We start from the raw sequence: 17,776 nt of genomic DNA, 5'->3' as shown, positions 1-17,776 counted from the left end.
ATAATCAATTTATGTAACTAGAACAACGATGTGTGTCATTTGGTCATGTGCACAAACTAGTAAGATACTATACTCGTATATTATGCAGGGATCGGATACCGGTATTTTTTGTTTTGGAACGAAAACGGTATTTTTTCGTTCTTTGTTAATTATTTCATTTCTAATTGGGCAATTTAACAATACGAAGCCGTTACCTAAATACACAACCGAGTCCTACATTTCGAGTATAAAATAATTCGAAAAATATGGTTATTTCGAAGTTTTTGCAAAAAACCGGTTCCGATCCCTGCGTATATGAACTGCTGATACTGGTAATACGATTTTAATAAAAAAGATGCCCTTGCGCTGCCTCTTTTTCTTAAAGAATTGGGACATGGACCGCGAGTTCTAGATTTTATATGCAATACGTTTAATAATCGAAAATAAAACAATTTAGGAAAATAAGACGATTTTATTACCTGAAAACTTGAAAAGTGACTTAAACACTAATTATTTTCTATTGCTAACAGTCAGTTTCAAAATCACTATTAAAATTTATTGCTTATGACATTTATAATCCAATCTATAAACTTCGCTGCATCAGTGAAAATGACGTATTCGTTGAGGTTGCATGTAGATTCCCCGTTTTCTGGTCGGAGCGACAGTGAGACTACGCCGCGGAGACGCCAGCGACCTCCGTCCAGAATATATAACCCTCCGCCGGAGTCCCCTAAACAGGGACCAGCGCCATTACGATCACCTGTAACAAATAAATAATTGTACTGGTAACCATGGTAACTCCAGGTTTAACCGGTTAACCCCGGGTTAGTGAATGGTGCAAGCGGCCCTTAGAGTCTGTGCGGAAACAAAAGAGTCATGAAATGTAGGGGAGCCCATACATTCTACGACTCTTCTCTTTCCGCACAGACCCTACCGCTAGGTTCATGTCTTCATGACGGACTTCAATTTTTTTTTTAATTTTGTCTTTTAATTTTATATATAGTTGGTCAAGCAAATCTTGTCAGTAGAAAAAGGCGCGAAATTAAAATTTTCTATGGGCCGATATCCCTTCGCTCCTACGTTTTTAAATTTGCTGCCTTTTTCTACTGATCTGCTTGACCAACTATACGTTATAAGAACCCACCTCCGCAGAACGTGTGGTCACTCGTAAACACGTGGAAGTCGGGCCTGCTGGCCCGACACATGCTGGTGGTGACGATGGGTATCCGCACCATGCGGGGCTCACCTTTGCCTTTGCTGCTTGGGCCTAGTTCGCTGGCCCCCCAACCAGCTACCTATAAAAAAACGACAAATCGACACGACCGTTTCATATATTAATATTCTTTATATTAGAAGTAGATGCTAAATAATTAAACGGTGGAATATAATCCTCTAGAAAGTAAAGTTGGAAATGCAGTAGAGTGGAAAGTATGAGAGTAGAGGAGGAAGTCGGGTAGGTATACTCCTTCGCGAAGTCCCGGATGAAGCGGCAGTCAGGAATGGTTAGGAAGGAACAAGTATCAAAAAATATACAAGGAGCTAGGATATACGAGTATATATGCTAGTCTCAATCAAAAGGGTAGGTAACTACTTATTGTCGGTTGTCAGCATGTTGTCAGTAAGGCACTATTTCCATATGGCTTCAATTTGAATTAAACCTTATCGACAACCGACAATGTGGTACCTTGTGATTGAAAACGTCACATATGAACATACCACCCCTGAAGCTCCCACTATCCTGTTGAGATCGTTATTTCCGTTCCAAAGACACGCCGGCCTGATGTTGTTGTTGAACTCTACGCTTTTATCAAAAGTTAGAACAAGGAGGTCATCTGTGAAGAAACAAAACAATTCATTTGCATATAGTTTTCTGGTGTTTCTGTGACTCTATAGTGATTGCATTTGGGTATTGGGTACTTTCCTGTACTTAAAATGAATTATTTCACACCGTGCCTCAAATAAAACACCAGATCATTATTAGAAAAATATAGATAGCAGTTGTTTTTAAACACAATTTCTATTTAATAAATCGGATGGAATAAAAAGTAGGTGAGTTGACTGTGACGTCACTACACACGTTTTCATATAAATTCCATATTAGAAAATCGTTTTGACAGTTCTAAAAAAGAAGCTGATTTCACTAGTAGGAAAGTAGCCAATTGTACAAGTGTAATTGGCGCAAAACAGTTGTTACTTATAAATAAATAAATAAATGGGTGAAATGAAATAAAATAAGTTGACGACATTTTGCCCAGTAGCAAAGGCACTTGATAGAACAAAGAAAACTGTTAAATCGGGCCATTGTTTATACTGACTTTTACTAGATTGTAATTCCGACATCTTTAATAGTTTTCACTAATAATGTTCGAGGAATACTTGCTTTGATAGGTTATGGGCCGACCACAGCGCGTACTCTAAAAATAATTTCTTGTAGAACTTACTTGAATACGTCGTAGAATTGAACTCTTCATGAATGATGGCAGATTCTAAAGTCCTGGTGACAGTGATATCGTCACCCCAGTCCTCCAAGTTATACACGCCCACTTTGACTACGATATCCCTAATCGAGGTCAGCGTACTTCTTTGCTGCAGGCAATGGGCAGCTGAAATAAAGAAAAAATCTAACAAAATTCCAAACAATTAAATGTGCTTGTCCTAACATAATTATTATACTTTGGAATATTACAACGTCGATAGAATAAACAATGAATATACTATTCATAATGTTGTGATTGAGTCACGCGTATTATTAGCTGTTGATACTTGGAAAAACGTGAGGAGACACAGAATCTTAATGATTATCTAAGGAAACAAATAGAATACACAAACAAGTTATCGATGTTTTTAAACACCGCGATTATATGAATCCCTACCAATATTATAAATGCGAAAGTAACTCTCTCTGTCTGTCTGTTTGTTACCTCTTCACGCTTAAACCACTGAACCGATTTAGATTAGATGAAACTTAGTATGGAGATAGTTTGAGGCCCGGAAAAGGACATAGGATAGTTTTTCTCAATCACTAATATCATCATCATCCCATGCAGATAAAGTCACGTGCAGAGGCTAGTCATGTCATAAAGTTAATAAAGGGGACACTGAACGGATACCAAAGCAAACGGGCATCGTATTTTTTATGATCATATCCCTTTATCATTGGAGTTATCGATTGAAAACCAGGGCTGGCAAAATTACATACCTACCTAAATTCGCCTTTAGTTTAGTTAGTTTAGTTTATAACTTCACCTTAATTTAAATTTAATCAATCAAAATATTTCGGAGTTTGTTTATGACAGCTAGGGCTCCAAGGAGCGCTTCCTGAAGCTCAAACGTCGGCAATACATTTTTGATCCACTAGCGCTTATTGCATCTACTTGGCACCGGGCACTTTTTGTAGGAAAACCGGTCTGCCACAAAAGTTGCCAACTCGTCATATTGCATTGAGATGACTATCAGACCGCTCGTTAGCATATTTGCTACCTATAAATGTGCTAATATCAAGACTATTTAATAAAATAAATCTATGTTACTCGAGTATTCGACTGACCAGACACTACATGCCGATCGGACACCAGCGTCCCGGAGCAGGCAAACGTGAGGCTGCCATCCTTTCTCTTATAAATGGCGACCAGCCACGGCCAGTCCCCTCGCGTGTAGTCAGTGCCGTGGAAGATGAGGGGCACATGCTCGTTGCCTCCCGCAACCACGCCGCACTCAGAGCTGAAGGAGGGGATTCGTGAAGGCATTCGTGGGCTGGAAAAGAATATTCGGATTTAAATTTGATTTGTTTTTATTCAGATATGTGTAAGTAGTTAATATGACACAGGGTTTAAATAATTAAATTAATTTAAATTAGATATAATAAGGATAAATAAGCCCGCGCGGGCAATGCTTAATCAAACGGGTATTAGAAGATTATTCAAGTACCTAGGTTTAGCAGAAGCCACTATGGGCCGAAGAGGCCTGAACGTAAGTGGGCAAGTTTTGTTTTTTTACCACACCACCTTTCTTTATTCTTCAATAACTGTGTGGCAAAGTAATTTGATGCAACTTTTGAGTGGTTTTCTTAATATGTTTGCTGATAGAACTGACATTTTAGTATATGGTTTTGAATGATAAATTTAAATAATTTAAATAACTTTCATTTGTGAAAGGATTGGTGTCGTGGCCGAAAGGGCCACATCACCACCAAGGATGAAAAGGAAAGGAAATTTACAGAAATAAGGATAGAGAAAAGGAATAATAGAGAAGAGATATTTTCCTCGTGTTGGTGTGATGAAAAATGTTGTGTTTCACTCGGGAGCAAAGTTTGTTTAACCCTCGTGCCTTGAAACCCTCTTTAATTTTGGAATCTTTCGCTTGCTTGAAAACAAATAACTATTTCATCGTTGACCTTCGGAATGGAATCTTACCATAATAAAACATGAGCCATTCAAAGTAATTTACATAATAACAAAAAAAATAGAATGATACAAACTGTTTTGGATTTCTAAATACCTACTTACATATATAAATCACATTATCCTGATACAAAAATATTCTAAAGACTATTACTACTTAAGTGCAGGCATAACTGATTCAACTTACTGAATAGATTCAGGTGGCGGCGGAGGAGTTATCGATATCGGTCTTCGAGTAGTTGTGGAGTGGTGTGGTAATTCTAATAGATAGTCCTCGTCTGTTGCTGGTGGTGGTGGCGTAGAAGTTGTCGATGTCGGTCTTCGAGTAGTTGTGGTGTGGAGTGGTACTTCTAATAGATAGTACTCGTCCGGTCGTGGCGGAGGAGTCGGTCTTCTAGTAGATGTGGTGTGGAGTGGTAATTCTAATAGATAATACTCATCTTGTGGTGGTGGTGGTCGCGGAGCAGGCCGTGGACGCTGTTTTTGTGGACGTTGTATTCCTGGAATAGACATTTCACTTTAATAAACAAATTATTAATATTGCGTAACGGTACGAAGTTGTAATCAGCGCCGATTAATATTATGAAATGAAGAAGTTTATTACACTACGTGACCTCTCGGGCCTGAACACTGCGTGTAGTCCCTGCTAAGTTAAGTTAGGATAAGGAACCTCTGCAACTGCATAAAGTAAAACGCTTTTAATGAAAACGAATATAAAGAAATCTAGCAATTGATCATGGTCCTTCGAACCGGATGTGAATAAGTGACCTAAGGGTACAGAGATGTGATTATAGTTAGTTTTTTTTAGCATTAGAAAGAAGGTAAGCGATCTTGACATGTCTTTTAATTGAAAAACGCCTTTTAAAAATCAGTAACTATTACTTATCAAAGCAGAAGAATATAAATGATCGTATTCAATTCATAATTTTTACATACTTATTTTTAAAACGTGTTTTTCAATTAAAAGACACATCAAGATTGTTTACCTTTTTTCTAATGCTAAAAAAACGAACTACAGAATGCTACAGATTACCTGTATGTCGTACCAATGCTTAGTTGCGTATAACGTATGGTATGACTAATCCTTACCGTCATTCCAAGTGCCGGTACGATCACCATCCACGTCAAGTGCGAACACGTCAGCGTCCGGTGATGAAGAGATGAGTTTGATAGAGCCCTGGTTTCCCGGTCCTCCCCCTCGTAAATTCAGTTTGTGCTGTAGACTGATTGTGGACACGTATAAATCCGGCCGGGCCACATCTGGAAAAATATTTTACTGTTACGGCTCGGCCACGACATTGCGCGACTCGCAACGGCGGCTGCAGCAACCATAGGTTGGAGCGAGACACAGCGATCGGACCTTTCGTTCCTACCTATGGTTGCCGCCGCCGCCGTCGCGAGTCGCGCAATTTTGTGGCCGAGCCGTTAATCCAAATGCAAACGTGCTTAAAAATTCGAATTGGCGATTTTGTCTGAATAATTTCAATTCATCACCTCTACTATTTTGGGTTAGGTTAGGCCTCAGTAGAATCTTAAAGTAGCCTTCTTGAATCTTGAATCAAATCTTTAAGACTCACTTCTTCGTTCTCTACATAACTTGAGCTGCATCAAATTCGCTCCTTAATAGGAACTATCTGAAAAGGTTAGCAGAGGTCACCGGTGACCACAGAGCTGGCAGCTTCCTCGCTCAAAGAATTAGTCTAGCGGTACATCGAAGAAATGCTGCCAGAATCTACGGCGCAATGCTGCAGGGGGATATTTTTTAGTACATTTTTTATTTTAAGATTGATATTATTTAGGTACCGCTGGAGAGACGAAGTGCAGAAAGACCTTAGCGAACTCGGCGCCGTCGACTGGACAGAAACGGCGTTGGACAGAGTAGCATGGCGGTCTTTGGAATCGGAAGCCAAGATCCACTTCGGGTCGTTTTCCAATTTGCAAGTTGCGCCACAGCAGTAGTAGTAGTATTATTTATTTTTAGATTTAGCTTTTAAGTTTTATAGTTTAGTTATCTATTGGAGTTGTGATAAATTGTGTACTTTATTAATGTTATTAATCAGTGTATGTATAATAGGTTAAACTTGATTGGCAATACCTCCACGACCGTAGCATAAAACGTTGCCGTTGACGATGAGGTAGGTCAGCTTCGGTAAGGGTGTGGTGACGGGGAAATCTACTCGGTAGTATATGGGTGAATTTTGATCGAATTGTGATCCTGAGGTTTTAATTGGCTGTAGGCGGCCTGGATAATTCTGAAATAAAGCAAACATATAGTTTTCCAAAGAGGTCGCTGTAGCTGGAGTAATGTATAGACTGTATAGTGGGAATAATGCCGGATTTTCTTACGTTAATATATTTTATCTCAATTACGGGATGAGAGATAAACTACCTGTGTATTGTACAAAAAATATAATTATTTTTTAACTTTTAGTCCAATAACTCTAAAAATATCGTTACCGTAAAATGGGGTGAGTAGGGACAAAACTGACATTCAAAACCTCGATAACATTTTATTTTTACGTTTTATGCAAACTTAATTTTATTAATAAACGTTCCGGTCGTTTGTATTTTAGTTTTTTTGTGATTTTAGGTAGTTCCACTTCATAACTTTAACGATAAACACAAAATCACTCCTCACCCCGTAGTCCCTCGTAGTTGGGGTGAGATGGGATTTCACACAAAAGGTGATTTTGAAACGTTGTTGAATCGATTCTTTTTATTATGAATATTATACTATAGCTCCATTTGTAATAGGAATACATTATTTAGGTAGCAGTAGCCTTTAAAAACCATCTCACCCCACTGTCATCCCTTCTCTCCCCATTCATAACCCGACTCTCCTCGCAATCCCTACTCACCCCATTTTACGGTATTACCAACACAAACTAGAAACCAGTTGTATTTGATTTAGAGCCTACATAATAGAACGACATATAGTGTAAACGATTAAGTACTTATAATTATTCGTACGTTGACGGGTGGATTTCAAAATCCTGCGAAAACTTATGGTTCGGTCTTTATAAAAAAAACTAGTAGGTTGTGCGAGTTGCAACTTTTTTATATGTTTTTAAGAACTATCTTCATGTTCCTTCAATTACCATCTCCAATAACTTAATAGTTTTTTTTATATAAAATGTTTTATGTGTCTAAAATCATCACCGTCTACCGGAAAAATCTGAACCTTATTGTTTGCAGTGAAAATTATAGCATACCTATCGTACGATTGCAATTTTTCTTTTACTTATATCTTTTCCATGTTGTTGTTTAACACATGGGAAAATATGCAATAATTCCTTCACCGAGAAAGTACATTTAAAAATATTTAAAATTTTGTCACGAATATTCGTCAACACCGTCATGGTAATGTCAATGTGAGCTTATCTCCGTGTATGAACAACGAAATACCGCTAAAGGTCCTTGCCCTATTTTTCACTTTAATATAGAATGCCAAAAATGATTTCACTGTAAAGTCACATCATTGAATCGTGAGAAATATTACGAACAAATTTGTAAAACGTAGTTTGTCACAACAGAGCATCATCACCGTTATGCTTTGGTTTAAAAAAGTTACAAATGATATATTTCATTCAGCGTCCGAAACTCGTACTGAGCAGTCTGTGTCTAGTTGTAAAATCATTAAAATATATTAGCATTTGCTTAAAATTACACGATATCGACTAAGAAATAAGATTGCAATTTCACTACTCATCTTTTGCATTCCGTTGCCCGTTTATCAGTGCACGTGCGGCCAAGCGTAGTATATTTAAAATCATCGCATCAAACATGCCTGATTCACCTGATGGAGACCGATCAGCGTCACAACCAGATTTGTCGAAGGAACCGGACACATTAAACTTTGTGGCTACGAGGAAACGAAAACAACGGCACGACACTGAAGACATAACATCCTTGAGGGCAGAAATTCAAGATATGGTGGCTAGTGTGAAGGCGGACCGTGAAGCCCAAAACTCAAAATTTAATGAAGCCATTGATGAACTGCGTTCTCAAAATGCCCAAATAATTCAAACAAATTCAAAGATAGAAAAACTTCTTGAGCGCACAACCTTATTATATGAAAATTTACATGAAAAAGTTGAGAAAATATCCGCAGAGCATAACGAAGCCTTAAACAAAATAGATCAACTTGAAAACCAAGTAGAGGAACTGCAAAGAACACAACGCGCAACAACGCTGGAAATTAGAAACATTCCGGAAGCAAAGGGCGAAAACCTAACTGATCTGCTGTCAAAGGTACATAGTGCTTTACAAGTTCCATTTAGTCCAGATTATATCCGACAAGTTAAACGTATTAAAAGTGGGCAAAACAAATTGATTGTGGCTGAATATCAGACCACGCAGCAAGTCAAATCCCTAATTAAAACGTTGAAAGACTATAATAGTTCGCACCAAGAGGACAAATTGAATACACACTGCATTGATATCGAAGGAGACAAGCAACCGATATACATTTCTGAGTCTCTGACACCTGCAGCTCGAAAACTATTCTACTACGCTCGTGATCTGCGCAAAAACCATGGTTTCAAGCACTGCTGGACTGGACAAGGCAGAGTTTTTGTTAAGAAAACTGATGCATCGTCAGCTATCTGGATAAAAACAACAAAGCAAATAGAGGAGCTTCAAGGAAACGGTTTAATCCAATGACTATCTACCATGCTAGCTTGTAAGTTTACTTTGTTCATAAGCACGCGTACATACAATGTCCTTAACACATTCTTAATAATACCATATACAAATAATGCTAATATTCGCTTCACAGAGAATAACCTATTTAACAATTGCATACACAGAACACATTACTCGCACATAACACTCTCCGTTTACTACACTAAGTTTGAAAATTTCCATTTCCAGTATATGAGAGAAGACTGTACCCCGACTATCTTTGTAATTTGTATAATCGCGATATACACATATATAGACTATGGCTAATATACAGGATTTAATGAAAGATATTGACACGAGTGTCAGTATCGGCAAGTCGGTGGCAGTGGACTCTCCTGAATGCTGTAAATGTGTTTTTGCAAATTTAAATGAACACACAAAAATTCTTTCACAGAATATCAGAAGCATTAATCGCAATTTTGATGACTTGCAAGTATTAATAAAAAGATTCGAAATGGTTTTCGATATTATAGTATTGACAGAATGTTGGCTTACAGAGGATACCTCCATACCTAACATGGAAGGCTATAATACTGTCAAAAGTAACCGACACATAAATCAAAATGATGGAATAGTTGTTTATTTTAAGTCTGATATCCCCTTAAAAACTTCTGAACCTCTAGAATGTTTAGAAGCAAACTGCCTTGTTTCAACACTTGGAGTAGAATATGCATTTGTTTCGATTTATAGACCTCCCTCGTTTAGGAATACAGACAATTTTACTTCATCATTAGATAGCATCTTATCGAACCTTAAACAATTTAAAAATATAATTTTACTAGGAGATTTAAATATAAATATAATAGATAACAACTTAGACCCCAAAGCAGCGGACTATCTAAATATGCTAGCTTCTCATGGACTTCTTCCTTCACATACTCTTCCTACACGTGGTAACAACTGTTTGGATCACTGCATTATAAGAACTGTACTTCCTAATATTACAATCGTTTGTGATACATCAACCACGGATCACTCTTCAGTCATTTTGGCTATATCTAAGTTCACGACACATAAGTCATACCAACAACGTACGTTTAAGAAAACTAACTATCACTCAGTCATCTATGAGCTAAAGCAGATAGACTGGGTTAGTGTGCTCGCCGAACCCGATGTAAATAAAATAACCAATACATTCTTATATCTAGTTAATAGGACTATACAAAAATATACGACTTATGTTAAAATCTCAAGAAGGAAAACTAACATAAAACCTTGGATCACTCCTGGATTAATAAGATGTCTAAGAAATCGAGATAGGCTACACCAAAAACTTAAGAGGGATCCTAATAACTCTATAGTTTCTACTACCTATAAAAGATACCGGAATACATGCAACAATATTCTTAAAAAATTAAAAAGAGAGTATCAAAGATCACAAATAAACAAACACCGTAACAACTTAAAGGAACAGTGGAGACTTATAAAGAATATAAGCAACCTAAAATCTAATTGTGATACTTCTGATCCACAAAATCATATCCTTACACTTAAAGCGACTCCTCAAGACTCACTTGATTATGCAAATGAATATTTTACAAGTGTAGGGAAACACTTAGCTCGTGACATCATAAATAAAACTGGATTATCAGAAACGCAGCGTATAAAAAAGATGGTCTCAAACGTATCCCCGGTCAATTCTATGGTGATGTTAGACACAGATGAGCTAGAAGTAAAATGCACCATAAGAAGCCTAAAAACAAGTTCGACCGTAGGGTGGGATGGCATATCTACATATTTCTTAAGTCTGGCCGCAGATATTCTAGCCCTGCCTATAACTATTATATGTAATCTATGCTTAAAAACAGGTACATTTCCTGATAATCTTAAACAATCTGTGGTGATCCCTATATACAAGTCTGGAGACAGAAACTGTATCTCAAATTATAGGCCCATATCCCTTTTACCTACATTGTCGAAAGTGTTAGAAAAAATTATAAATAAAAGATTAAAAAATTACCTCGAAACAAACAATCTACTTAGCAAAAATCAACACGGCTTTAGAGTATCCAAATCTACGGAAGATGCGGTACTACAACTAACTAATTATATTGTTGATAAACTTGATCATAATAAAAAAACTATTGGAATATTTTTAGATATAAAAAAAGCTTTCGATACAGTTTCTGCCTCATTGCTTATTAAGAAAATGGAAAATATAGGCATACGGGGTACGCCACTGCATATCTTCAGTAACTATCTACAAAATAGGAAGCAGTCAGTAAGAGTTGGAGACTTATATAGCAAAGAGGACAATATCGAATATGGGGTGCCGCAAGGCAGTGTCCTAGGCCCAACCTTGTTTCTTATCTATATTGATGAACTATGTCGCCTTAATATTGGTAATGCCGAAATAATATCATTTGCAGATGATACTGCTATCTTATTCTGTGGTGACTCTTGGGAGGAGGTTAATAAGTTAGCCCAAAATGGTTTTAATCTGGTACATGAGTGGCTCTCGCATAATCTACTTACACTTAACTACACTAAAACGAAATATCTAACATTTAGTATTAAGAACAATAAGCAGTCGCTATGCACGAACGTATCAATTAAAATACATTGTTGTCGAGGGGAAGCTAATTGCTCATGCCAATCTATCTCCGAAACGTCATCTATTAGGTACCTAGGAGTTTTAGTTGATAAAAATCTCTGTTGGCGTGAACACATCTCTAGTCTTGCGAATAAAATTAGAAAATTAATATTTATATTCAAAAATCTCAGACATGTGTGCGATAAGAAACTTTTAATATCTATCTATTATGCTCTTTGTCAATCTGTGACAACTTATTGCATTACTGCTTGGGGTGGAGCATCAAAAACTTCTATACTTACACTCGAAAGGGCTCAACGTGCAGTGCTTAAGGTTATAACATTTAATAAATTTTGTTATCCAACCACCATCCTGTATAAGGACACCTTAGTACTAACGGTAAGACAACTATTTATTAAACAACTAATTATAAAACAGCATAAATATATTCCAGACTTCTCTGCCTCTAGAAGGAGAGATGACTTCGTCTACTCTATTCCACCACACAAAACTAAATTTTGTAAAAAATTCTTTAACATTATAGGTCCCATGTTATACAATAAAATAAGCAAAGTTATCAAACTGCGAACACTAAATTTACATACACTCAAAAAGTCATTACAAGGCTATTTACAAAATCTTAATTACGATAATACCGAAAAATTACTAAAAAACTTAGTGTAACACACGCACACACACATACACACACACACACACACACACACACACACACATACATACGTACACACATACACATACATACACACACACACATTATAGGTACGCGTGCTTTAAACATTATCAATGTAACTTAAATATAAAGTTCTAAAAAACAAATTATCTTAAGTTTTTGCATATACTACTTGTTTACGTCTAATACGGCCCGGCAACGGCCGCAGTCCAGATGTTAAGAAATTGTTTTGCTATTCATCTTTTGTTTACCTTGTCGTCATGTTAAATATTACGATTCTATTATCTTGTAATACAAATATGTAATATTATAATTGCTAAGCATAAAATAAATGGATTGGTACCTGTGTTGAAAATAAAATGTAAGGACGGTGAATCCTGACCCACCGTGATACAGTTCACACTAGTACGGGGGTCAGATGACACTTACTTGCCATTTGGTTTTGTACCATAATACAATGTAAGTTATGTAAGTAGTTTAAGCACCTTTATTAACTCAATAAAATATCTTTATATCTTTATATCTTTATATTAGAAATAATTATTGAAATGAATGGCAAACTACATGAAGTTTATTGTGTAGCATAGACATTAACTACTATTATTCGTATTCTAGAAATAAAAGCAAGAAACTCTCAAATCGTCAACACCATACCCATCATCACCGGGAAAAAATGACGACCGGTGATGATTTCATGTGTATGGTGATGACGGTTCTCAGAAACTTTTCTAGTTATTTTGCTATAATTCATTATGAAATTAAGCTGTATGTTTGAAAAACGTTCTCTATGTCTTCTAACACTATATAATGTCTACCTTATAAATGTAGAATAAATGTAGAAGAAGATATGACTATTTTTTTCACACTAGAGGATGGTTAGTTTTAAATAACATTTTGACTGAAGTAGGCAAAATTTAGGTCACTTAGAACTTAGAACATACAAATGTTTATTTTTTATTATCTAATAATGTAAATCGTGCAACTTAGAGTCTGTAATTGCATGTTAGTCGTGATAAAACAAAGTATTTAAACAAGCAACATATATTAAGTTTTAAGCGACCATAGGCTACGGTACTGGCTCACTATCGTAATGGCCTTATGTTTTTTGATAATATTATATTAATTGATGTATATAATTACAGCAATTAATAATTATACCATTGGGTAGTCACCGGACCCAATACCTAACATTTTGTAACTTATGACATGCATTACAAGTAGGGGTCTTGCAACTTATAAAACACTGATTATATATTAATGTTTAGCTATTAAACAATATATATATGGATTTAAATCATTATAGCTATTTTTAAAGTTAATTTATAAAACAACAAAAATACAAACTTATGCAATGAATCAAATTATCAAAAGAAAAGTAATATATCATAAAAAATTAAGCTCACTGGTAAGCCAGCAATTTTATAATATGATATAAATACCAAATTATGCAGTAGATAAAAGAAGATGCGGGTTTAAACTGATAATAAGAGTACAATATTGTTAATATGATTTAACATTGAAAAAACCCAAAAAAATAAATGAATACATAAATTGCCTATTTCGGAATATAAATTATTTAAAATTATACAATAAAAATACTTGTTATATATTTATTTATATGAATAAAATGTATTTTTTATAATTTTCTAAAAATAATTTATGTAGCTAGTCTTATGTTCAAAAACATGTTATTTGTAATGTTTATTAAAGTTCTAAAGCCTTACAATTAAAAAAAGTTTTTGTTTTTTTAATACATTATATAAATTAGTTCCCAAATCGTCATTACCGTACATGCAGTGTCATTACCGTCTATAAAAGAGTCATTACCATACCATGATTGTCATCACCATCTTGCGTTTTTATTTTCCGAAAGCGATAACTTCAAATATAAGCCACAAATGATTATATAAATACCATAAATATCCTCAATATACAACCCCCTATTACTTTACCCAGCTAGAATCGTGTTAAATTAAACATTAAAAAAAAATATTTTTTTGTATGGTGAAATTTTTGGTGATGAAATCCACCCTGACGTATTAAGTATGCAGTGTATAGTTTATATTAGTAGTGTGACTACTTAAAGGATGACTCACGTTAGACCGGGCCGTGTCCGGGCCGGAGCTTCCGGAGCTTACTTTTCAAATTACATGACAGGCAATCACGGGACGCTTTCCATAGAAAACGATGCGCCGCCGGAATACCCGGCCCGGACACGGCCTGGTCTAACGTGAGTCATCCTTAAAACATAAATCAAAATACTTAATAAAATAATTTTATTTTTTCCTTAGTTGATTTTTTTTATGATATAGGGGGCAAACCAGCAGACAGATCGCCTGATGGTAAGCGATTACCGCCGCCCATGGACACCGCAACACCAGAGAGGTTGTAAGTGCGTTGCTGTGAGTTAAGTAAGAACGCGTCTTTCATCAAAAGTTGTCCTTCGAGTCGGATTATACTTCATGATATCCATTGTATCTCGTTCTGCGTCTCGTTTTTTTGATGCTATACGCAGGCCATGCATATACATAAATAAGAAAAATATACATGTAGAAAGCCAGTTTTACCACATTCCGAACACAAGATGTACGGTATCGTAATTCGTAATAAAGAAAGCCAAGCGTGAGTCGGACTTAATTACTTAATTTTTGATCCGACCCCTACGGGTAAAAACATTTCAAAATAAAAACATTCCACATAAAAAAAATGCATTGTTAAAAATTGGGTCATGTACGGAACCCTTGGAACGCGAGTCCGACTCGCACTTGACGGTTTTTTTTAAGTTATAAATGGTGTACCCTTATTTTACCGTCAAATTGTTTGCAGAATTTTGTTATACAGAAAATTATTCATAGAATAATCGAATCGCACATTTTTGTTACAACTAATTCTATTTTTTCGATTATTCATTTCAAAGAAACATATTTTGTAACTTGATTAAAATTCAGAATATTTATTCAAAGATTTTTAAATAAAACAAAGACTTATTATTATTATTCATTGAATATTATTTCTGCGACACTACAGTTCACAGAATATTAATTTCAACAATTATTATTTTACTAAATTACCTTTCACATACTCGTAGTATTAATTGAAATTGCTAAAAAAGGAGTTTAGGTTACTTTAGAGCTGCAACCTCTAAGAAAAAGAACCCTTGCTGGAAAAGTGGGTTAGGTTAGGTTAGAACTGCGACCCCCAAGAAAACGAACTGTTGCCAGAAAAGTGGGTTAGGTTAGGTTAGAACTGCGACACCCAAGAAAACGAATTGTTGCCAGAAAAAGTGAGTTAGGTTAGGTTAGAACTGCGACCCCCATAAAAACGAACTTTTTCCATAAAAGTGGGTTAGGTTAGGTTAAAACTGCGACCCCTAAAAAAACGAACTGTTGCCAGAAAAGTGGGTTAGGTTAGGTTAGGTTAGAACTGCGACCCCCAAGAAAACGAACTGTTGCCAGAAAAGTGGGTTAGGTTAGAACGGAAACCCCCAACGGAAACGAATTCCTTCCAGAGATGCAGACTGCGTTAATTTAACGACTAAATAAATAAAATTCGACTAAATGACTATTCTGTAAGTATATTAAATTTTGGTGAACCGTATTTATAAGAAGTGACTTTTCTACAGATCGATGATTCTGTGAAATGAAATTACATGAACAAATTGTTCTTGAAACAAAACTAATGTTTTAAGTTTTTGGTGAAAATAAATCCGAACTAAAATTATTTGAAGTAAATATTCTATGTAAAGATTATTTTGCGATTTGAAATTACTTGAAAAGTTTTCTGTGAAACGAAAATCTGCAGAAAAATTGACGGCAAAATAAAGGTAAACCGTTATAAATATGCATGAAAGTGTATTAGCGTATGCTATAGACATATATGTCTACACACATAAGTGTGTATGAATTAAGTACAATAAATACAATCCAATACAATTTAACTACTTCGTTAAATTTCATAACACAATGGAATTACCTAATTAACATAAGACTAATTAAAGATCTCGATCTAGTAACTATATATATGCTTATACCTACGTTTTTTTTTGCAATTCACCCATTTGGAACCACTCTGACTCTGAATAACAAACCGATTTGATTTGACCTCTATTCTAATATTAGTCGAGAGTGTTCGAGATGCACGTATTATTCGATCGAAATCGAAACTATAGCAAAACTTTAGTGTAAAATAAGCGATTAAGATATTTTGGAGACGCCACCTCATATCCGCGGGTTCTGCGACAGAGGAACGATGCCGAAACGCTAGTTGTAACATGCGGTTCGGTTCCTGAACACATCATAGAGAGCTTATAATACCTATGTATGTAGATAAAACAGTGTATGTAATGTACATAATGAGGCATAAAAAACACTCGCATGATCCTTTTATAAAACTTATTTCGTTTGTTTCATAAACCCACAGTCGTATCATAATGCCTTTCATTATGTAGCCGTCACTACCTATACTATTACTACTATTACTAGAAATAGGGTTTGGGCGAGAACTAATTCCCATGGATGGAGGATTTTTAGGTTCTATGCTTTTGTGTTTTAACCTAAAAAAACAAAACTTTCATCTGCGGAATAAGTGCTACCACATTTAATATATTGAGCTTATATGATTGACATATCTAAAGAGGTTTACAAAGTTAGTGAGTGTCGAATTTGTCGACTACTTATCGAAACTAAACTTTATCGAAATAAATATTTTTATAGTGTTACTATGATAACTCACCTAGTCATTTTTGTTAAGTAAACAAAGTCAACGTATGTTGTTTTAATGAACTAAACATTCGGTTAGGTTTTCTAGAAATATTGAGTAGTACCTTTAACAGGTTTTGGATAGGTATATATGTAATATAACATTTGTATGTGCTTTAGCAACTTACCGAATTAAGTCTAGCTGCTATCGTAAAATTAACCACAACATGTATGCTAGACACAGGTCCATGGGGCTGCAGGTGTATCACTCCGTACACTCCATCACCGTCACTTTGATACTCAAAAGTCCCTGGGCACGGGGAGTCCACATACTGACTAATTACTGGCAAGTAACTTGTACAAGCTAAGACAATTAAAACACTATAAAGAAAACGACACATTATCACAGAATCGTCTTATTTCATTAAGTTACTCATTTTTGAATGACTCATATCACGCGTGTGGTCTAGTCTCGCCGCGGATTGCCACTGACTTGACTCTGAACAAGTGACCAGGGTGCCTAACTGGCTAGCCTTGGCTAGATCTAGATGCCAATTGCTTGTGCTACGATAACGAAACGCTATCTGTCTCTCTATCGCACTAAGAGTAAGAGTAATAGAGAGACAGAAAGCGTTTCGTTATCGTAGCCCAAACGATTGGCATCTTGGTTAGTCCCACTGTATTATATGTGGTTGTCCTAATGAGGCATATATCAATGCATGAGCTCACCCTTTGACTAATTTACTGGCTAAAGAAGTTACTTGAGAATGGACTAGAGATCAGGAAGAAGCAT

At 35.7% G+C, this 17,776-nt stretch overlaps 1 protein-coding gene across 1 annotated transcript; it reads right to left on the bottom strand.

Annotated features, from left to right (window-relative positions):
• Nucleotides 1-485: 485 nt before the first annotated feature.
• Nucleotides 486-17,460, bottom strand: LOC134800181 (serine protease gd-like). Its single transcript, XM_063772666.1, has 9 exons — nt 17,172-17,460; nt 6,475-6,631; nt 5,469-5,639; nt 4,567-4,879; nt 3,527-3,732; nt 2,421-2,582; nt 1,696-1,811; nt 1,124-1,274; nt 486-739 (listed from the first exon to the last, which is right to left on the bottom strand). The coding sequence occupies exons 1-9, from the start codon at nt 17,382-17,384 to the stop codon at nt 528-530; spliced, it is 1,701 nt and encodes a 566-aa protein (XP_063628736.1). The 5' UTR covers nt 17,385-17,460; the 3' UTR covers nt 486-527.
• Nucleotides 17,461-17,776: the final 316 nt, after the last annotated feature.

The sequence above is a fragment of the Cydia splendana genome, chromosome 19 (genome assembly GCF_910591565.1).
Source record: "Cydia splendana chromosome 19, ilCydSple1.2, whole genome shotgun sequence".
Classification (NCBI taxonomy): Eukaryota; Metazoa; Arthropoda; class Insecta; order Lepidoptera; family Tortricidae; genus Cydia; species Cydia splendana.
This window is presented reverse-complemented; position numbering and strand designations above follow the sequence as displayed.

What these genes read in the sequence shown, in the direction of transcription:
- LOC134800181 (XM_063772666.1), bottom strand. Translation starts at nt 17,384, where the DNA reads ATGTGTCGTTTTCTTTATAGTGTTTTAATTGTCTTAGCTTGTACAAGT. An exon ending in CGATCGGCATGTAGTGTCTG is followed by an intron (nt 2,583 to 3,526) that starts GTCAGTCGAATA and finishes TCTTTATTTCAG; the next exon opens with CTGCCCATTGCCTGCAGCAA. An exon ending in TGACCACACGTTCTGCGGAG is followed by an intron (nt 740 to 1,123) that starts GTGGGTTCTTAT and finishes TATTTGTTACAG; the next exon opens with GTGATCGTAATGGCGCTGGT.